Below are 22,500 nucleotides of genomic sequence, written 5' to 3' on the forward strand. Positions count from 1 at the left end.
GCTATAATAAGGTCCTGCATTAAAAAACAAAAACAAAAACAAACAAACAAACAAACAAACAAAACACTTGTGAAAGAGGCTCATTGAGTAAAGGCACTTGCTGCCAATGCCCAATGATCATGGCATTCAGAAAGAACCAGCTCCTTCAGCTTGTCCTCTGACCTTCATACGCATGCTGTAGTATGAGTGTACCTACACACAAACATATAACTGTAAAAAATTAGAAAAATAACAAAGCAACACCTAAACAAATGAACAAAAATGGAGTCTTGAATTCCTTGGCAATGATCCTTTGTAGGAAGTAAGGGGTGGGCATGGGTGAAAGATTATCTACTGTTTGATTGTGTTTGATGGTGTGAATGAACACAGAAGGCTTTATTATATTATGTCTCATAACTGGTTTTGTTTAAAATTTCTAGTATGATGAAGATTAATCACTTTATGGTGGTGAATGCCTGTGATCTCACAGCTCAACAGGGAGACACAGGAGGGTCACTGAAAGTCTGAGGTTAGCCTGGTCTTACATCATGCATTTTGGGCCAGCCAGAACTATATAATGTAGACACAGCCACTAAAAGACAAAGAAGGGCTGGTGAGATGGCTCTTATTGTGAAAGTGTAATGACCTGTGTTCAATCCCCAGAACCCAGGGAAAAATGGAAGGAAAGAAAGAACTCCATAAACTTGTCCTCTGACCTCCACACACACTTTGTGGCATAGGCCATACACATATCACACATATACATGCACATATAAGATGATAATTTTTTTTTTCTGGAGCTGAGGACCGAACCCAGGGCCTTGTGCTTGCTAGGCAAGCACTCTACCACTGAGATAAATCCCCCCTCCCCCCCTTTTTTCCCCAGAGTTTCTCTGTGTAGCTTTGTACCTTTCCTGGATCTTTCTCTGTAGACCAGGCTGGCCTTGAACCCATAAAGATCGGCCTGCCTCTGCCTCCTAAGTGCTGGGATTAAAGGTGGTGGCGTGTGCCACCACCGCCCAATGATAATAATTTTTAAAGTCCCCTCAAAAAACAAAATAAGAAGGCAATTGGCTGGTGTGGCACCTGTATTCCCAGCACTTGGGAGGGTGAGGCAGGAGTATTTTTGCAAGTGTGAGGCCAGCATGAGCTACAGTGCATGTCTTCATTTGCTTCTTTATTGCTGTGATAAACACCATGCTCCCAAACAGCTTGGGGAGGAAAGGATTTATTTGGCTTACACTTACACATCACAGTCCATCATTCAGGAAGTCAGGGCAGGAACTCAAGGCAGAACCTGGAGGCAGGAATTGAACAAGAGGCCATGAAGGAAAGCTGCTTACTGGCTTGCTCTCTGTGGCTTTCTCAGCCTACCATTTTTTTCCCTTAAAGCTTTATTCTTTATTTTATGTACATGCATATTTTGTCTCCATATAATGTAAGAGTGCGCACCATATGCTTTCAGGTGCCTGAAGAGGCCAGAAGAGGGTGTTGGATTCCCCTGGAGTTTGAGTTAAAGGTGGCTATAACCCACCATGCAGATTGTTGAGAACTAAATCCCAGTCCTTCTCAAGAGCAACAAATGCCTTTAACCACTAAAGCCATCTCTTCAGACCCCTCACCTCTGCCTGCTTCCTTATACTGCCTAGGACAACCCACCTACTCAAGGGAGGTACAACTCACCGTGGGCTGGGCACCCCTGCATCAATCCTTAATCAAGAAAAAATACCCTACAGACTTGTCTGCAGGCCAATCTGTTCTTTTTTTGAGCTGAGGACCGAACCCAGGGCCTTGCGCTTGCTAGGCAAGCGCTCTACCACTGAGCTACATCCCCAACCCCTGCAGGCCAATCTGATGGGATCATTTTTTTCAATTGAGTGTCCTCTTCCCAGATGACTTGAGCTTTTGTCAAGTTGACAAAACAAAATAAAACAAAAGAAAAACCTAGCCAGCATAGGGTGAGACATACAAACCCATCCACAGATTCAGTATTATGGCATATGTTCTGTATCTTATAGTTTATATGCATACAAACTCATTATCAAGTGGTATATCCCGATTGAGGAGATGAACACTGTGACTGTGAATTTCAGAGTAGCACATATGTTGGAGCTAATACTATTTTTGCTTTATTGTAGTTGAGGCTTCTTGTCATAATGGAGATGAAACCATTGAGACCATTGAGGCTGCGGAGGCACTCCTCAACATGGATTCTCCTGGCCCTGTACTGGATGAAAAACGAATGAGTGAGTGCTAACAGTTGCTTGTATCTGTGTCATTGCAAAGCTATTCTTGCCATCTCCATTAGATAGTAAATGTCAAGAGAACAGAAGAGGCTTTTTTTCTTTTGTAGGTCCCAAGCACATTGCTATGTGGTACCTTTGTTAAAACATTCTGTTTAACTGATTTAAAATTTGATGAATAATTTTTAGAATAAAAAGTAATTTGACCTTTATGAAGTAGATTATGCAAAATCTTGTCTTTTTTCTCCCAACATATTTGTATTAATTATTTGGGAATTTCATACAATGCACCCTGATCACACTTGCAATTTTCTTAATAAAAAACAAAGTTTTTCATTCATTTTACACACTAATCAAAGATCCCCCTCTTCCTGTCCCCCCAAACCTTCCCCCCTCAACCCACCCTCCACTCCCCTCCCCAAGAAGGCAAGCCCTCCCATGCGGAGGCACATCCAGTGGAGGCAAGAATCAGAATCCATCCCTGGTGCATGATGGGGCTTTTTGAAGCCCACTACCTATGCTGGGACACCTCGTGCAGCCTTGAGGCAGGGGGAAGGGCTTGGACTTGTTGTTGTTTTTGTTTTGTTTTTTTTAACTTTATGTGCATCAGTGTTTTGCCTGCAAGTATGTATGTGCACTGCATGTGTGTAGTGCCAACAGAGACCAGAAGAGGATGTTGAATCTCTTGGAATTGGAGCTATGGAGGGTTGTGAGTCATGATGTAGGTGCTCATAACTGAACCTTGGTCTTCTAAAAGAGCACCAAGTGCTTTTAACTGCTGAGCCATCTTTTCAGCCTCTCATTGGTTTTGAACCCAGACTAGTACAATATAGTCATTTCTGTATTATATATTTCTGTATTATATAGGCAAAAAACCTATTGAAATTTTTCCTACCCATTTATTGCATAAAATTCATTGCCAGGTTATTAACCTTTTAAAAATGTATTTCTCCTTTGACCCTTTCTGACAAGGGGGAACCAAAACTTAAAAGTATAGTTACTAAGTTACTTTAAGGTATTTATTGAATATTTGTGATGTGCACAGCAGTATGTTAGGCAATGGTATGATATAAAAAGAATGGCTGTTATTCCTTTCTTCAATCTCAACAGTTTAATTTTGAATTCCTTCATGTGTGTAAGTAACTATAAAAGCCAAAAACAAGGAAGTGATAGCTTAGTGCTCTGGAGGCAGTGGGTACTCTAGCTTTACGGAGAGACTGTTTTAACTAAATGACAGTTACACTTCATTCAGAGATGGGCATTCAAGTTAGAAGGGATAGATTCAGCCACCAGCACCAACTTGTACAGTATTTTTATTTTCAAGAGAAAGATGCTTTTGTGTTGAGCTTCATGGTGAGTGGGGAATGAGGTTGGAAAAGGTAGGTTTGGTTTAGATTGTGGAAACTTTGAGAGACATGCTGTGGAGTTTGTGTTTGTTTTGTTTTTCCTCAGTAAATTATAGGGAGATACCTTTTGCTATGATTTTTCCTTCTTGTTTTTAGAGAATAAAACATTTGTATAGAGGTCTAATGTGGTGAGATAGAAATTGAGTTTCAGAAGGTAGACATGGGAAGGGGAGGTAAGAAGATATAGACTGGTATAGGAATCCCAGCTTAGGCTACTTGATTTAGGGCAAAGGAAATAAAAGGCAGAGAGTTTATAGAAACAAGAAATGATTTGGTTTATAATACACACCTGATTAAAGTCGATTTCATTTCCAGTAGATAATAATATCTTTAGTTCCTCTGAAGATGACATTGTTGCTCCAATCACCCATGTGTCCGTCACATTAGATGGGATTCCTGAAGTGATGGAAAATCAGCAAGTACAGGAGATAAATGCAGACTCCCCAGGAGCCTCATCCCCAGAACAACCTAAAAGAAAGAAAGGTGAGTGTCTGCCTTGCTTAGGTCACCAGTCAGTATTGATAGAGAATCCAAATACACTTTTTTCTTTTTGGTTTTTTGAGACAGGGTTTGTGTGTGTAGTTTTGGTGCCTGTCCTGGATCTCGCTCTGTAGCCCAGGCTGGCCTCGAACTCACAGAGATCCACCTGGCTCTGCCTCCGGAGTGCTGGGATTAAAGGCATGTGCCACCACTGCCTGACCCAAAATATACTTTTTATTAGAGGGTGTTTCTATACCAGTTAAGATAGGTAAGAAAAAATGAGAATACAAAACAAATTGAGGTATTTTTTCATATTAGTCATTAAAAATCTTAGGTACTTAATAGTTGATCTTTCTCACCCAAAGGAGATTTCCAACTCTTTCTTTTGTTGCATTTATTTATGTTCAAATATGTGTGTGGGTGTGAGTGTGCGTGTGTATGTGCGTGTGTGAGTGTGTGCGCACGCGTGTGTGTTTGTGCGTGTGCGTGTATGTGTGTGTCATGCGCACAAACGTGAACGCTGATGCCCACAGGACCCAGAGCTGGTTGTGAGCTATCATGTGGGTGCGGGGAAGAGAACTCCAGTCCTCTATAAGCAGCCAGTGCTCTGAACAGCTGCCATTTCTCCAGCCCTCTGTTTTGAGGAATGCTCTCAAGTATCCTGGACTGGCCTTGAACTCCCATGTAGCCAAGAATGACCCAGATCCTCCTTCCAAGTGCAAGGATCACAGGCGTGTATCACCACTGCTCGTGCCCTAGGGCAGTGGTTCTCAACCTTCCTAATGTTGTGACCCTTTAATGCACTTTCTCATGGTGATCTCAAACCATAAAATTATTTTCATTGCTACTTCAGAACTATAATTTTGCTACTGTTATGAATCATAATATAAATATCTGATATGCAGGATATATGATATGCAACCCCTGTGAAAGGGTCTGGACCCACAGGTTGAGAACTGCTGCCCTAGGGCATAGTTTGAAAACCTCCAGTCTACCAAAGATTCCATTAGAGGGTGCCAGTGGGAAAACACAGCAGAAAGTTGGAACTCTGCAGGCAACTGAAGACAAAAATGGTAGACTATGTTAAAGGAGAATCTTTAACTTTTCACAGATTGAGTGGTTTAGTTAGTTTTAACTGTCTGCTTGACATAGCCTGAAGTCATCTGAGGGGAAAGCCTGGATTCAAGAATTTCCTAGATCAGATTTGTCTTTGGGCATATCTGTAGGTCTTGATTGCTAATTGTTGTTGGAGGCAAGACAACCAACTATGGGCAATACTATCCCTATGAAAGGTGGTCCTGGCTGTTTAAGAAAGCTAAGTAAGCATGAACCGAAGCCAGTAAACAGTATTTCTCTACCATTCCTGCTTAAGTTCCTGCCCTGAGTTTTTTCAAAAGCAAAGTCCTGTCTTACAGAAAGAACTCCCTGCTCCAACCACTCCCCCACAAAAGAGGCATGCCCAATCACTGGCCTAGAATTCACAGAGAGCCACCTGCCTTGGACTCTACCTTCCGAGTGCTGGAATTAAAGTGTGTGCTACCACACACAGCTGTATGGCTAATTTTTTGAGCTCCAATATTGTTGGTGTTAAGAATATTCTTTAAAAATGTAAGAGAAAGCATTAGTGTGGTAATCTCAGAGAAAAACAAAGCATTTGAAATTGGATCTCATTTTCTTTTTACAGGTGAGCCAGAGTGATTTCTGGTTTCTTTCCCTTCCCCACCCCTTATCCCTGGTGTGCTGGGGATCAAATTTGGGGGCTTGTACACGTTAGATGAGGACTCTGTTGTTGAACTGTGTCTCTGGTCCTGAAGTATACTTTCATATATAAGTCATTATTTGTGATTTAACCTACTTAATTCAATTTTTTAAGTTCAATTTTTACTGAAGTTATTTTTCTTTTAGATAGCATTTTGAGGTGCCAGTTTGTTTGACCCATGTATAAAAGTTTGGAACTTGAAATTTTTGGTAAACCAGATAGTTTAACTGCCCATTTTCATTCAGTCTTGATGGCAAATATTTATACAGAGTTATTCTGATTTCAGGAAGAAAAACAAAACCACCACGACCAGATTCCCCGGCCACTACACCAAACATATCAGTGAGAAAGAAAAGTAAAGATGGGAAGGGTGAGTACTAAGATTTCTCTATCTACAGGTCCAGGGCCCTCTCCTCTCTCCCTCTTCCCTGTGCTCCTTTCCTGCTCCTTGTTACTTTTCTTGGTTTTAGGTGTGTGTGTGTGTGTGTGTGTGTGTGTGTGTGTGTGTGTGTCACATGTATCAAATGATTACCTTGGGTGTATAAAACCTTGTGGTCCAGGCTGCTGTTGAACTCCCTAGTAGCTGAGGGTGATCTTGAACTGCTGATCTTTTCCCACCTCCTAAGTACTGGGATTACAGATGTCATACCACCATAACCCCAAACCCAGTTAGTTCATCATGTTTTTGTTAGAGCCAAGTGGAACATACTGTTGCCCAGTGCTTATAAGTTACAGTCATCAATTTCTGTAAAGAGACTGGTAACAAAATTGCCTATGAAATTCATTTCAGTTTTTTTTTTTCATTTGTCTATCGAGTAATCCATTAATGCATTCAGCAAAGTTTTGCAGCAACTCAGCTAGTCTGGAGTTTCAATTCGTAGATCCTTATCGTGGTGTGTTGGACATCTAGTGTTTTTGCAACTCTTGCTCAATTTGAAGAATGCTATCAATGGTTGATCTGCTGGTTTTGATATAAAGAGGACTATTGAACGCTTTTTTAAGATTTTAAAATACTTTTGATGTTTTCACTATGTGATTGTTTTTAAAGAGCAGACAGAAATGATCTCAGTGTTTCCCCTAGGTCATCATGAATCTAACTGACACGATTGCCATTCATACATCACATATGTTTGAACTTAGTAAGATCTCTACTAGGTCCTATGGCTGTATTCACCAATACTAAGGGATTGCATCAGCTCATTGAATGATAAGATATTTCTTTAAGGGTAAAGACAGACCTTGTAAGACTTCTAGTCCTTTGGTTGGTTGGTTTGTGCTTTTAAAGGAAAATGTGTTCCTTTAAAGTAAACTGATTTTGTTTCAGGAAACACAATTTACCTTTGGGAGTTTTTACTGGCTCTGCTTCAGGACAAAGCTACCTGTCCTAAATACATCAAATGGACACAACGAGAAAAAGGCATTTTTAAGCTGGTCGATTCTAAAGCAGTGTCTAGATTGTGGGGCAAGCACAAAAACAAACCTGATATGAACTATGAGACCATGGGACGAGCACTCAGGTATGTGAGGGTTGTGTTATGCTGAACGTGTATTCCTAGGTACTGAAAAACAGGGCACTTTGTAAAAATTAAGGACTGTGATTGTGTTTCTGTTGTTTGTTTTGTAGTGCTGGGAATGAACCCAGTGCTCTGTATATTCTAGACAAGCGCTCCACTACTGAGCTCCGGTCCCCAGCCCATGAATTATATTTATGGAAGGAACCACGGTACTTACAGAAACCAGCAGACATTTAAAGTTAAATCTTACTTCAACTGGGGAAAATGCTGCTCTTACAAATAATCATGCGGAACAGCAGAGTCTAGTCTGAAAGTCAGGAATCCAGATTCTGAAACTTGTGAGCAATAGTAAGAGGATTAAGCAATTTGGATTTGAGGGCATTTCCAAGTTTGGATGTTCAACTGGTAAGATCCATGCAAATATTTAAAAATAATTCAAAACCAACTCTAAAACTTCGAAACACTGTTGGTCCCAAGCATTTCAGAAAATAAGATACCCAACCTGTGTTTTACTTATAAAGAGATCTGAAAATTTATAAAATGTTAATCTCAGATATCTGTTACTATAGTAGAATGAACACTTCAATATTGATATTAGATAAAAGAAATTTAAGTACATTTTTGTTTTGTTTTTCTATGACTGTTATCATTAATAATTCCACATGTTGTTTGAGAAAGACTTGAATTAGAGATGATTAGAGGACATGGTTTGTCATCTTTACTTAGAACTTCCTTCTTCTATTCTTTTTCTTTTTCTGAGACAGGGTTTCACTATGTAAACCATGCTGGCCTTGAACTCACAGAGACGCACCTGTCTCTGCCTTGAGAATGCTGATCAAAGGTGTGCACCACCACCCCTTGCTCACAGCTACTTTATCTTTTATTAGATTAAAGTTTCGCTGCTGCTGCTTCTCTTCCTCCTCCTCCTGCTCCTCTTCCTCTTCTCTTCCCGTTTCCCCTTCCCGTTCTCATTCTTCTAAGCAGAGTCAGAAGGCGGCACTGGATCCCTTGAAATAGACATTATGTGGGTGCTGGGTCTTCTTCAAGAACAATGAGTGCTCTTAACGGCCGAGCCATCTCTCTGGCCCCAAGGAAAGGTTTTAATGACCAACATTCGAGGGCAGAGAGGGAGAGAGGCGCTTACGGAAAGCACATTATACACAAAGACATAGGTGTGTGTTTACAAGAATCACTTAGGTTCTGGATTGTATGAAAACCACTGACATTTGAATCACCAAATTTGAACAATGGAGTTAAATTTAAATTGTATGGATGCTTCTAGTAAGGTTGGGAAGGGGAGGCAAGGTCTTGAAGTGTGTAGTAAAGTTGATTACCCCAGAAAACTAGCGGCATGGAACAGGAAGGAGGAGAAGCAAAGCTCCAGTCATTCAGTTCCCTATTCAGAATTCATCTTAGAGCTGGCTGTTAAGGACTTGCATGTGTGTATATGTGCTTGTATGTTTGTGTAAATGGGTGCTTGTGGTGGAGGTCAGAGGTTGGGTGTCTTCTTTGATTACTCTCCATGTTATATTATGGTACCAGGTCTCTTGTTGAACCTCGAGCTCATCAATTGAGCTAGGCTGGCCAGGCTAGCTAGGCTGTCTCTCTGCCTCCTCAGCACTGGGACTACGCGCCACTGGGCACAGCCTTTGCATGGGTGCTGAGGATGGAGTTCAGAATTTTATGCAAGCAGGCACTTTACTAAGTAATCTTTTCAGTCCCTCATAAGGATTTAATCTTTGTATGAGTTTGTACATACTTTGTATAAATGTCCTTCCTTTACAGATTTCCTCACTTTCTGCCTGGTGTGGTGAGGCACACCTTTCATCTCAGCACTCGAGAGGTAGAGGCAGACAGATCTCTGTGAGTTCAGCCTGGTCTACATAGTGAGTTACAGGATAGTCAGGGCTATGTAAAGAGACCCTGTCTCAAAAACAAAACAAAACAACAAAATAATAAACCACAGTAACAACAGATTTCTTTATTTTTAAACTTTAGACCTAAAATTATATGATTAGGAAAAATGATTTTGTTGACTATGATTTTAATTTATATTTGACTCAATAAGATTGATGAAATTGTCTGCTTTGACTAGGTACTATTACCAAAGAGGTATTCTTGCAAAAGTGGAAGGTCAGCGCTTGGTGTATCAGTTTAAAGAAATGCCAAAAGATCTCATATACATAGATGATGAGGATCCAAGTTCCAGCATAGAGTCTTCGGATTTCTCCTTAACTCCAACAACCACATCAAGTCGAAATCAAGCAAACCGATCAAGAGTATCTTCAAGTCCGGGAATAAAAGGAGGGGCCACTACAGTTCTGAAACCAGGGAATTCTAAAGCTTCAAAACCCAAAGATCCTATGGAAGCTGGACAGCCATCAGAAGTTGTGAGGACAGTGCAGTCCTCACAGGCTCCCTATCCTACCCAGCTCTTCCGGACTATTCATGTGGTACAGCCAGTACAAGCGATTCCAGAAGGAGAAGCAACCATAACCAGCACCATGCAGGAAGAAACAGCAAATTCTTCCGTTCAGAGTATTAGGTGAGGAACTGCACCTCATTGTGTGATGTTATGAGCAGAGAGGCATTGTTTGCTAAGTGGGCCAGGATTCAGAAGGTAGAATTCTTTGTCAATAGATTGTTTCAGGAGCAAAATTATATCAGGTCTCTGATTCTATCAGCAGTTCTGTTTTTGTTTACTTTTAATTATGTGTGTCCCTGTGTGGGTTTTTGTGTACCTGACTGCAGATGCCTGTGAAGACTTGAGATACTAGGTCCCTTGGAGCTGGAGTTATAGACAGTTGTGAGTTGCCTGATGTGGGTGTTGGGAATTTTATTCCAACAAGAGCAGTAAATGCTCCTAACCACTGAATCATCCTTATAGACCTTGTTTGTTTTTGAGATGAATCTCATGTAGCCCAGGACCTCAAACTTGCTATTTGACCTTCCTGATTCCCTCTCTCCCAAGTCTGTGTTTGCTGTTACGCTACTGATTTGTTTAGCATAATAGATGACAGTCTACAAAAACCTGGCATAAATTGTCATAACTGAGACATTTAGGATGCACTCACTACCAAGAATAAGTGGTATCGCTTGGGAAAACCTGTTTTAGAATATGTCTGAAGCCCAAGAGTGAAGGTTAGGAGTCAGTTTCTCTTCTTCAGGTGTTAATGTGCCAGATGTTGCAAAGTCTCTTAGTCTAGTTTAATCAAATCAGAGTTGAAAAAGGTGCTGAACATCCAATTGACCAAGAAAAAACCCTATCTCTAGATTGGTCTTCTGGAAAAATTTAGTACTGCTCTCATCTGATTTTAGAATAAGGCAAGAGATACTGGTCCAAAATTAAATGGAAATTTATAGTTCTTGTAGTTTGTCTTAGGGTTATTACTGCTGTGATGAAACACCATGACCGAAAGCAAGTCGGGGAGGAAAGGGTTTCTGTAAATCACAGGAATTGTCATCAACATCTCAGGTGTTCCTCTAAATCAGTTTATAATGTATGCACTCATGAAGTCCAAATCAAAACTAAAATGTATGATAGTTCAATTACCAACAAAGTAAACTCCTGGTAAAGTGTTTCAGAATTGTCCCTGGTAAACTTTGAAGTCCATTTTCTTTAGTATTTATCCAGGCACTAAGTTTGTCTTAAGGTCTTTAAAATTATCCTTTAAAAATGCCTAAAGCTGTAGGTTTACTTTAAAAGCGAGGTAACATGGTAGGAAGAATGACTGCCAAACCTTTCAGCCCACTAGCCTCGCCAGTTATTCAATGTGCAAATCAATCAACTGTTGGGAAATTTCCTCATCTATAAAATGGGAACAGTACTCTAAGAATGAGGACACGTGGTTGTGACAGTAATGACACTTCTTGACACCCGAGTCAATTTTCAACACAAGCCAAATGTCACAAAATAATAAGCCTCAGAAGTTCTGATGAATCATAAATCAGCAATATGATACCAGCTTCGGGGTTTTAAAAAAATAGTTAACTTGAAGATAAAACTGACATAATATAATTGGATACAACTGATGATTTAATTATAAAGAAAAAAAGTTGGGAAATTCCTGTGGCTGCAGGAACTTCATGGTAGCTGCTTCTTTAATAGCTACATTTCTTTTGACATGGTATCTTGTGTCCCAGGATGGTCTCAAATTTGATATATGTAGAAGGATGGCCTTGAACTTCTGTTCTCCCTGCTTCCTCCTCCTGAGCACTGAGATTGTAGGAGTCTGCTGCCTTGCCCAGTTTTGTTCGGGTTTGAGACAAAGATGTGATGCGTAGCTAAGGCAGGGTATACTATCCTCTGGCCTCAGTTTCCCACATGTTGTGATTTCAAGCCTGCACTATGATAGTCTCCAAATGCTTTTTGTTTGGTTGGTTTTTGTTTCTTCAAGACAGGGTCTCCCCATGTATCCTTTGTTGTTCTGTAACTCGCTCTGTAGACCAGGCTGGCCTCGAACTCACAGAGATCTGCCTGCCTCTGCCTCCCAAGTGCTGGGATTAAAGGTGTGTGCCACCAATGCCTGGCTCCAAATGTTTTTTTTAAGTGAAAATTGCTCTAGAATTTGTTCAAATGAGTCAATATATTTATTTTGTAGTAGGTATTATGTAAGTTTCCCAAGATAGAAATTTATAAAAAAGCCCATTTTTAAGACCATTGTACAAAAGCATTGAAGACCTAGAGATAGCTTTAATTAGTAATATGCACAGTTTCCCAGTACACTGTGCCATACTGTAGAATAAGGTAAAGGCATGGGTGCAGGACACACTGAAGTACTAATCATATAATCGTATTCATGGGTCAGGGAAATGGGTGGAAAGTACACATATTCATGTCAAAGAGTTAAAAATGAAAATTAAAATAGTAAGTATTCATCTTTAGCTGAGGTTATTCAGGACTTAAGAAGTAGTGTGTATTGCCAGGCGGTGATTTCTGTGAGTTTGAGGCCAGTTTGGTCTACAAAGCGAGTTCAAGGAAAGGTGCAAAGTTACACAGAGAAACCCTGTCTCGAAAAACAATCAAACAAGAAGAGGTAGTGTGTATTGTAATGGTTATGCATATAGGTTCTGAAGTCAGACCTGTTTACCTTAAGGAATCTGTCTACCTTTGCAACCAAGTACCTACATGTAAAATGAGGATCATAGCATTTATAGGGTGCCAAGATTATATATACACTTTTGTGGTAACTAGATGACAAATGCTATTTTATCTATAATTTTATGTAAACACTTGGTATGGGAAGGTCTTGTGACTTTATTTTGAAAAGTGGTATCTGCCTGGGTATAGTGGTGTTGCTGGTAGTCATGTCTGGACCAGGTGTGTCCAGATTCTTGGTGTCTTATCCAAAGACTTGAAAACACACAGAGATGGCAAAGCAAGAAGTTTTGCTTAAGGAGATAGTACATGAAATTCTGCAAGGGAGCGGTGGATCACTTGAGCTGGAGTGATCCCAGAACAGTAGCTCATGTTTAGGGCTTTCTTTTGGGTTCTAGGAAGAGGAGCTGGTTTCTAAGGGTTCTGTTTTGATTGATTGTCTAAGCCTTTGATTATTGTGCATGTCATGATTCATTTTATTCTAATCATATGAGTGTCCCTTATGTATAGACATAAGAAGGTAAGTAGGGAAAAGTTGATTGGGAGGATACAGTTTACCTTACTGCTACAGTCTCATCACTCAGGAGCTTGAGGCAGGAGGATCATAGTTTTGAGCCAGCTTGTGCTATATTATAGTAAGACCCTATCTGCAAACAACAAAAAGGAATCTAGGGGCCAGTGGAATGGCTCAGCAGGTAAAGGCATTTGCATCAGTGATCTCTGGGTGGAAGGAGAGAGCTGGTGGGTCCAAGTTGTCTTCTGATATCTACAAGTGTGCCCTGTGGCATATATGCAATCATAGACAAATATTCCTACACACACAACCTGTAAGTATATATTTTTTAAAAATTGGCCAGGTCAGGTATCTACTCATACTGATTTCCCCAAAGATGCTTTGGTTCAGATGAAAAGAATGGGATAGGCACAGTATATTTTGGAAAACCCCGTGTCCTAAGGTTTTTTTTTCAACTCATTTTGTTTGCCTAATACTACCACACCTTTATTATGAGTCACACCCCTCCCACCCATTAAATCTATATGACTTAACTCTTGTCTCTTCTAGTTCTACCCTTCTAGAGAGCTGTTAAAGCTGGGCATGGTGGTACATGCCTGTACTCAATATTCTATAGAATCACTCTTAAGTTTGAAGCCAGCCCGATCAGCATAGCAGGTTCTAGGCCAGCCAGAGCTACATAGCAAGACCTTGTTTCCAAATGAAAAAAGGAAAAAAATGAAAAAGCTGTTACTATCCTCCCATAGACTGATGTTCACAATGTGACTTGGGTACCGTCTGGACAGGAATCTACTGGTCTACAAGGATGCTGGAGTCACCCTGTGCCTTCCCACTTCTTCTGAACTTCTAAGTTGCACTTGGTCTTTGTCTTATCTTTGCATATAACTGCTTATCTTTTCATATGTGACCAGTCACATATAACTAGCATAATAAAATCTATATTTAATAACTTTCTAGTTGATATTTAGCACTGAGCCATTTCAAGTGTAACTTTCACAGAATAACTTGACCAAATTCAGAGAGAACAGTTGAACTCAAGATACAATTTTCAACTGACTTAACTATAGTAACCATAACTATAAACTTTAAGTTGTGTGTGGTAGTATATGCCTGTAATCCCAGCACTTGGGTTGTAGAGGCAGGACCTTGAGAGAATGACTAACCTAGGCTATAAGAGACTTTAGTCTCAAACAAACAAAACCCTGTAATATTTATGAGTGCAAACTTTTAAAATTATATTGAGTTATCACATCGTTTATGAACCTTTTTATTTAATAATAAGGTTATCTCATTATTACAGCTAGTTCTATACATTGGACTTTACATTAATATTTTTTCTGTTAAATTGTAGTTTTGTGTTGGGTGGTGGCATATGTCTACAATCCTGTGTACTGGTGGATGGGTCAGGGCTAGTCTGAGCAGCATAGACAGAACCTATATTGAAAAAAATCACTGTGAAAATTCCTTGGCCTCTAAAAGTGCTAAAATACATGTCTATTTTATTTTGCCAAAGTTTGGCTTTAACTTTGCTCTGTTGGCCCAGAACTCTTGGAAGTTACAGTCATGATTTGTGTGATGTCCATCTGATACCAATTATGAAAATCCTAGCAACTCTGTTAAAAAATAGACGTTCTGTTAAGATAGGATTTTGTTTTAAAGTTAATCAATCATTTTTTTCTCTTATGTAAAAAAAAAAACACAATTATGTGAAGTTTGGCGTTTGTTAGGAGTGAGCATGGTGAATCGACAGACCTTTTAAATTCATACTTTTCTTTAGAGTGGCCTATGCATAAATGCTTCGCTTAGTGTGTTAATGCCTTACTCACTTGTGTTAATGTGGCAGTATTCACAGATTTTTTGCATTTGAGACAGGGTCTTTCTATACAGCCCTGGGTGACCTCAAACTGCCTCTGCCTCCCGAGTGTGGTGATTACAGGGGTGTGCTGCTGCCAGACCCAGCCTGTATAATGTTTAAAACAAGGTTTGGCATGATGTTAATCAATTATACTGTGATTAGAATAGGGCAAGTAGCAATGTGAATACTGTTTTTTTCTTCTTCTTCGAGACAGGGTTTCTCTGTGTAGCTTTGCGCCTTTCTTGGGACTCACTCGGTAGCCCAGGCTGGCCTGGAACTCACGGAGATCTGCCTGGCTCTGCCTCCTGAGTGCTGGGATTAAAGGCTTGTGCCACCACCGCCTGGCTGCGAATACTTTAAGACTAACTTGTGAAAGATGTACCATGTGCTAATTGTCCCACTTCTATCTGGTGATCCCAATAGGACGATACAGGCTTCAAGCCCAGGTTCCAGTAGTCGTGTCTCCTGGCAACCAGCAGCTGCATACAGTAACACTCCAGACAGTGCCACTCACAACGGTCATAGCCAGCACAGACCCATCGTCGGGTGCCGGGTCCCAGAAATTCATTTTACAAGCCATTCCGTCATCACAGCCCATGACTGTACTGAAAGAAAACGTCATGCTCCAGTCACAGAAGCCGGGCTCTCCTCCTTCCATTGTCTTTAGCCCCACCCATGTACAACAGGTCCTCACAAGCAACGTTCAGTCCATTTGTAATGGAGCTGTCAGTATGGACTCATCTCCATCCTTCAGTGCCACCACACCTGTGGTGACCTTTTCTCCAAGTTCCCAGCTGGTTGCACACCCACCCGGCACTGTGATCACATCTGTCATCAAAGCTCAGGAAACAAAAACTCTCAAACAAGAGGCAGAGGAAAAGTTTGAAGAGCATTTAAATGAAGACACTGAACAGCAGCCACAGCCCTATGTGATGGTGGTATCCAGTTCAAACGGGTTTCCCTCTCAGGTAGCCATCAAACAGAACGAACTGCTAGAGCCCAACTCTTTTTAATTAGCACACCAAAGGAATTATGGGTGGTTATTTTTTTAATTGAACTGTTTTTTCATTGAGAATAACCTGATTTTTTCCTACGAAAAATCCACAGAAGTCCATAATTTTATAATTGTGTTCCTTTTGCCTTTTCTAGAGAAGGAGGAAAACCCAAGTGTTTCTCTTCTCTATATGTTTCAGTACTTGGTTGTGAAGGAGCAGGAATTTTATATTATGAAGAAATTCTTGAGATTTTTTTCAGTTTCATAAGTGTTTTTAAAGTTTCTTTTCTAACTTTACACTGTATTCACTTCCTGAATTGTTTGTAAATACTACTTAAATGTAAGTCAACAGGAAATTTATATAGGAAGTATTTTCATTCCACTTGTATAATTTAAGTCTTGACTCAGATTCAAGAAACTTATTTTATACTGTTAAAATTATTAGGATGTCACTTAGCTTGACTTTAGTTGGCTGCACTGTTTAAATAACATTATAAATCGAAATGTAAGCCCAGTGTGTTGGCACATGTAATCCCAGCACTTGGGAGGTGGACAAAGGGCAATCAGGAGTTCAAGGCCAGCCTTAGATATGTAGTGAGTTTGAAGCCAGCCTGGGCTACATGAAACTTTAAAAAAAAAACAAAATTAAGTGTGCCCATGATAATGTCTGAACCTGAGTGTCAGAGATGTGATATTATAAAGGCAGCAGCCTGTGAGTGGCACCCCCACTAGCTAGGTGTGTGACCCCAGGCAGGCTGCTTCATCTGCTAGAGTCTTTGCCCTTCTGGTAAAAAGGGATGCACTGGACTAGACAAAAAGGCTCTCCAAGTTCCTGTCTTATCATAAATTTTTACGATTTTTAATATGTACTTTAAAATTATTCAGAATATTACCAGATTACTTTCTAATGTAAATATAGGTAGAAAGAATACTGTATAAAAATGTTTTCCTCACAAAATTATTCTTATCAGCAAGATCTACCCTAAATTCTAAGTTCTTTGTTCATTAATCCTTAGACCAGTGGGCACTGTGGCTTATTAGAAACTTATGTGCTGAGTGCTAAATGGCAGGCTGCTGTTCTGAGGGTCAGGGATTCAAAGGGCCAAGGAAGCAACCTGAGTCCTGAGCTAATGTAGTGTAGTCAGTTGTTATAAAAGCATAATTTTATAGTAACTATAAAAAGCATAATTATAAAAAGCAGTGCTTTTTATTTTGATAACTTTTTTACTGTGGGTGAAGGGGGAAGGAAACTGCATACAAAATAACATATATCCAAGTTTCTGAAGGAGAGTCTTAGATTACTTTTTCAACTGTAAATAATGTAATTTAATGTCACAGGAAATTGTTTTCTGCAAATTTTCTAGTATAGAAATTTTTGTAGAAGAGAAAATCATTATGTTTAGAGGGCTAATATTGTATGTTTTCATATTATAAAATGAATTTGTATTTAAACAAAAATTTAAATTTTGGAATCCTCTAAGCATTTTTGTATCTTTAATTGTTTATTATTAAATCATGTAAAAGTTCTCAATATTTCTGTTTTCAATCCAGTGTTTCTTGTCTTTATTTCCTTTGCTTTTTGACACAAGGCCTCCATGGACCACACTGTGCCGCCCTGGAACTAGTGATCATCTGAGTGCAGGCACATGCCAACATACCTGTCGTGTACTTCTCCTACCTTGTGCACATCCACGTGCATGCCTGAGTATGAGCACAGAGGAGAGGGCAACTTTTGGGGAGTTGGTTCTTTTCTTCCACCACGGGTTCCTGGGTCGAATTCAGGCTTGCACAGTGTTTCTACCCACTGAGCCATCACACTGGCCCTGGTAAATGTTTCTTAAAAGGAACACGCACGCACGCACGCACGCGTACTTACAGTGGTACCAGATGACCTTTCTCTGAGACTCCCGGTCAAAGTTGCAGGAGGCTATCTTTTCCTTTAGCTATGCAATAGGGCAGTTTCTAGGCATCACACAGTAGAATACCAGTGATGAAGTCCGTTAATATTAAGGTGGTAGAGGAGCAGTTGAGCAAGAGAATGCACTGATAACAAATCTACTTCCAATTTGTAGTTAGAGTTCTCCTGCCTGACCCACAGTCAGGACAAATCTCTCTCACCCGCCAGGCCCACAGTCGCTCAGACCCAACCAAGTAAGCACACAGAGACTTATATTACTTATAAACTGTATGGCCGTGGCAGGCTTCTTGTTATCTACTTCTCTTATCTTAAATTAACCCATTTCTATTAATCTATACCTTGCCACATGGCCTGTGGCTTACCGATGTCTTTACATGTTGCTTGTCATGGCGGCGACTGGCAGTGTCTCTCCGCCTTCCACTTCCCAGAATTCTCTTCTCTGCTTGTCCCGCCTATACTTCCTGCCTGGCTACTGGCCAATCAGCATTTTATTTACACAGAGCGATATCCACAGCACCAACTAATGGTAATCATCCATTAGGTTATGACCTCTGTTCTCATGACCTAAGCACCTCTTTTGCTGTTTAGGTGTTGTCAATTTGACACAAACTGGAGTCACCTGGGAAGGACCCTCGCCTGAGAAAATGCCTCCACAGCTTGATTGGTGTGGGAGGGCTCAGCCCTCTGTGGGTAGTGCCACCCCTAGGCAGGCGGTCTTGGGATGTATAAAGCACAAGTTTGTGAGGCAAGACTTGTTAGGTCTTTTATAAGTGTTTTCACATAGTAGGTGCGATGGTGCAAAAACCTGTAATCCCAGTACTGTGGGGACACAGAGGCAGGAGGATCAGCAATTCAGGGTCATCCTCAGCTATAGAGTAAGTCTGAGGCCACTTTGTGTTAAATGAGACCCCATCTTCAGAAAGGCAAAGAAAAAATAAATTTCTGTGTATGAGGCTGGGGTTTTAAGTATACTTTAGAAAATGGTTGGCTGCACGTGCAGGAGGACCCACAGATACTGTGCTACTGCTTCCAGCTTTGACATGGGTCCTGAGGATTTGAATTCAGGTCACCAGGCTTACATGGCAAGCGGTTATTTTCAGTGAACCATCTCCTCAGCCCTAAAACAGGCATTCTAATTAGGAACTTGGCCAATTGATTGCTAAACTTGGAAAAAGAAAAATTCAAGAAAATGATCTCTAATATGGTATACCCCTACTCTGTCAGGGGTAACTTACTAATTTTCACACATCAGCACCCCGTTTGTATGTGTGCTGGTCTTGGGGAGTAAACTCAGTTTTCCAGGCTTGTGTAACACATGCTTTTATGTGCTGAGCCACCTCACCAGACCCTAACCTAAATCTTTTAAATTGGGTTAGTAGAGTTTTTCACTGCATAGAGAGACAGCAGTTGATCTGTGCTACTATAACACATATACTTAAGACTGGGTCATTTACTAAGTACAGTTTTAGAGTCTAGAAAATTCTAAATGAGTGTGCTGGCAGGTCTGGCACTTCTGCTTCCAAGAAGATGCCTTGAGTTTTGAATAGAACAATAAAATTGCTGTTGAATTGAAGGGGAAATGACCTTTTCAGTTGAGTGTCATTGGATTAGTTCGTATCTGTATGGAGGAGACAATGGACTTTTATCCCTATGTCATACTTTCATAAAAGCTGTCAAAGTATATGGACTGACTGAAATGTGGAGAATGAACGATCTAAAAGAAAATATTCCTGTAGCCTTTGAATAGGCAGTCTTACCTGTGACACAAAAGAACTAATTATAAATTGTTAACATTAAACTTGTTCCAGATATTAAGAGAATAAGATGACACCTGTCACAAGGTGTCTGCAACAAATGTATCCGAGAAATAATTTACATCCAACCATACAGACAACTGTAAACTGAAGAAAACCAACATTTGCTTTAAAGATGTTTATGTGAAAGACAATTCTCATCTTTAGACATTTGCTCTTTTATAGTTTAGTGTCTGCTGGGCACTCATAAACTTAGAACAGCTTTCAACCAAAACATCCAAACTGAAACCCCTCTACCTTGCCCTTACAATCTGCTCAGCCTCAGTTTTTTAGCTCAGCTGTATCTTCTCACCAATTAACTCCATCCAGAAACCTGCACCTTTCAGTCTAGCGGCCAGCTGGCGCTGTTCCTCCTGTCTCCCTCTCTCCTTCCCCATTCTGACATCAGTGGATTCAGGTTCCTTTCTCTGACCTATTAACACTTCTCTTTCCCCTCACAACACCCATTCACAATACAAATGGGATATGCCTACAGTTTGCCAATATGTAACACTTTAACTAACTTATTAGTCCATACTTCTATCTCTTGATGACCTGGCACATACTAACCCATGTACCCTCCTGTTTCTCCAATTTGAATATGGACTCACGGTTTCCTCGTATTTTCACAGGTCCCCACCCCCAGCGCCTTATTGTTCGCAGCTGCATGGGGTGAGTGGTGGGTGGGGTTTTTTTGTTCTGCTTTTTTTTTTTTTTTTTTTTTTTTAAATACAGAAAGTGGAATTGCCCAGGATAGACTGCTCAGCAGGCAAGCGTGCTGAGATTTTGGCCTGTATGGGGAAAGTGGGGAAGATGAAAGTTTGGCTTTTTTTTCTTCAGTTAGAACTCAGAAAAGTGGGCGTTTAGCAGTGAAGATAATGTAAGCAAAAGCTTGAACAGTAATCTCTTTTTGTGCATTGACTCTCACTCATATTTCCAAACTGAGGTCTTACATCAGGTTTAAGGAAGCCGTCGACCACCTCTTCATTTTGTAAATGACTTCCGGAGCATATTAACGGCTCTTGAATCAAGTTTGATCTGTAGTGTGGGTGCGGCGGGTACTTTCATCCCGTTACTTGCTCTGCTGAGCCTCTTCCCTCCCACTCCTTCCCGTCGCCCATTCCCACTTGGCCTCCGAGAACTCGCAGGAAGCTTCCCGGCTCTCAGGACGGCGAGGGTGGGAGGGGAGGCCAGGCCGGTCTGGGTTTGCGAGGCCGAGCAGGAAGGAAGCTTGGGGTGTGGAGAGCTAGGATCTGGCAGCGCCTCCGGAAAACCCCACTCTCCGCGCCGGTAGAGCGACTTCCGGCGAGCCAGCCAGTCCGACTTCCCCGCTCGCCGCCGTGCGAACTGACGCGCCCGCCTACCGGGGCTCTGCAGCCGGAAGAGACCTGGCAGCCCCCGATGACGTCATGCGCAGCTTGGCCGCGCGCGGTAGCCATGATGAAAACCCGAGACAACGGAGCTTAACGTGGCACACCGTCACAGGCCCGCGGACTCTCCCGACGGCCCCCAGGGCCTCACAGCGGGGCTTTGAGACACTTATTACAGGTCCTGCAGGCCGTGGGGGAACCGCACGGGCGGCCGGCGGGGCGCAGGCCTTGTGGCCACGCCCCCGGGGCGGGGACCTGGTTGCGTCACCGGTAGGGGCGGGGCCGGAGAGGGTCCCCTCCTCTTTCCCAGCGGTCCCCGCGCCCACCTGCCCGCCCTTCGCTTCCTTTTCCGCGGCCGCATGCTGCGCGGCTGCTGATTGGCTACCGAGGGCGGAAGCTCTGTTGGTGTTCCTTCAGAAGTTTCCCCCCCCTCCTGGGCGGCGGCAGAGCTGGTAACCAAGGTAGAAAACGCTCGGGCCGAAGCTTTAGTGGCTCTTAGGGATGGCGGCAGCTGCAGCAGGACCTGCAACGTCCCAGCGGTGCGTGTTTTTCTCCACCTTTGCTGTTTGTCTTACTGTTTTTTCCTTGGTTAGTGAGCCCTGCTGAAGTCGTTGTTTTCCTGGCAGGTTGTTCCAGAGCTTCTCAGATGCTCTGATCGACGAGGACCCCCAGGCGGCGTTAGAGGTGAGTGAGCTCATTTCTTCTCCATTCACACTGGGACTGTTGGGTTCCTACAGACCCCGCGTCTTCCCAAAATTACCTTCGTGGGACCAAAGCTACGATTTTCAGTGTGTCTTAGTCCAGATATTAAGATCCCGTGATCCATTTCTTTGTCCCCTGGTGACCCTTTTGCCATAGGTCTTGCCCCAGACTTAGGCACCCCACAGCTCCTGGTAGGGACACCTCCCTCCGATTTATTCCTTGGACTCATAGTTGCCATCTGTGGTTGGCCTGAAACGACTTATTTTAATGGCGTTTATGATCAAGGAAAAGTCGAAAATACGGCTTAATGTACAATTTTGTAGCTTGACAGTTGTGGTTGCCCTTATATGCCAGGTGCTGTTAATTGCCCTAAGTTGACTAAGTTCACTAAAGAACATTTTCCCTCCTGTGCCTGAAACTTTACAGATGACTGTGCTTGTCCTTCACACAGTTGTTTATAAAAACGCGTTTATATACCTAGGCTGGCCTCAAATTTTGGGTCCCGTGATTGCTTTGGATGCACCACTAAGCCCTGCCTAAGTTTTTAATATTGTATGAATTGCCTTTGGGCTAGTTCAGGTGAAGTCCAGAACAAACTATCTTTGTATGGATGGTGCTTTCGAGCACTGGCTGGACTGGAGAGTCGTTAGCACATATCAAGTATGGTGGCCCAGGCCCTGTAAACGCAGGAGGTGAATGCCTGAGGGTCAGGAATTCAAGGTCATCCTCAGCGACCTAGTGAGTTGAGGCTAACCTTGGATTTGTGAAACCCTGCCTGACACTTCAGAGAAACCACTTTTCAAGAGGCTAGCAGACTAGTAGAGCTACACTGTTGCTTGAATGTTTCAAGCTTGGTTTTGAATTGTTAGGTCCTC

At 41.7% G+C, this 22,500-nt stretch overlaps 2 protein-coding genes across 2 annotated transcripts in view; both read left to right on the forward strand.

Moving 5' to 3' along the window:
* Positions 1 to 16,415, forward strand: part of Elf1 (E74 like ETS transcription factor 1) — a 93,963-nt gene extending 77,548 nt beyond the window's left edge. The window contains exons 4-10 of the mRNA XM_036198530.1: positions 2,118 to 2,225; positions 4,016 to 4,111; positions 6,154 to 6,237; positions 7,192 to 7,384; positions 9,477 to 9,926; positions 10,497 to 10,522; positions 15,272 to 16,415. Coding sequence (XP_036054423.1) covers positions 2,118 to 2,225; positions 4,016 to 4,111; positions 6,154 to 6,237; positions 7,192 to 7,384; positions 9,477 to 9,926; positions 10,497 to 10,522; positions 15,272 to 15,861 — 1,547 coding nt within the window. The 3' untranslated portion in view covers positions 15,862 to 16,415. The remainder of the gene's footprint in view (positions 1 to 2,117; positions 2,226 to 4,015; positions 4,112 to 6,153; positions 6,238 to 7,191; positions 7,385 to 9,476; positions 9,927 to 10,496; positions 10,523 to 15,271) is intronic.
* Positions 16,416 to 20,981: 4,566 nt separating this feature from the next.
* The window catches only part of Sugt1 (SGT1 homolog, MIS12 kinetochore complex assembly cochaperone), a 45,757-nt gene continuing 44,238 nt past the window's right edge, over positions 20,982 to 22,500 (forward strand). Inside the window, exons 1-2 of the mRNA XM_036199590.1 lie at positions 20,982 to 21,462; positions 21,550 to 21,607. Coding sequence (XP_036055483.1) covers positions 21,425 to 21,462; positions 21,550 to 21,607 — 96 coding nt within the window. The 5' untranslated portion in view covers positions 20,982 to 21,424. The remainder of the gene's footprint in view (positions 21,463 to 21,549; positions 21,608 to 22,500) is intronic.

This window comes from Onychomys torridus, chromosome 9, assembly GCF_903995425.1.
Source record: "Onychomys torridus chromosome 9, mOncTor1.1, whole genome shotgun sequence".
NCBI classification, from domain to species: domain Eukaryota; kingdom Metazoa; phylum Chordata; class Mammalia; order Rodentia; family Cricetidae; genus Onychomys; species Onychomys torridus.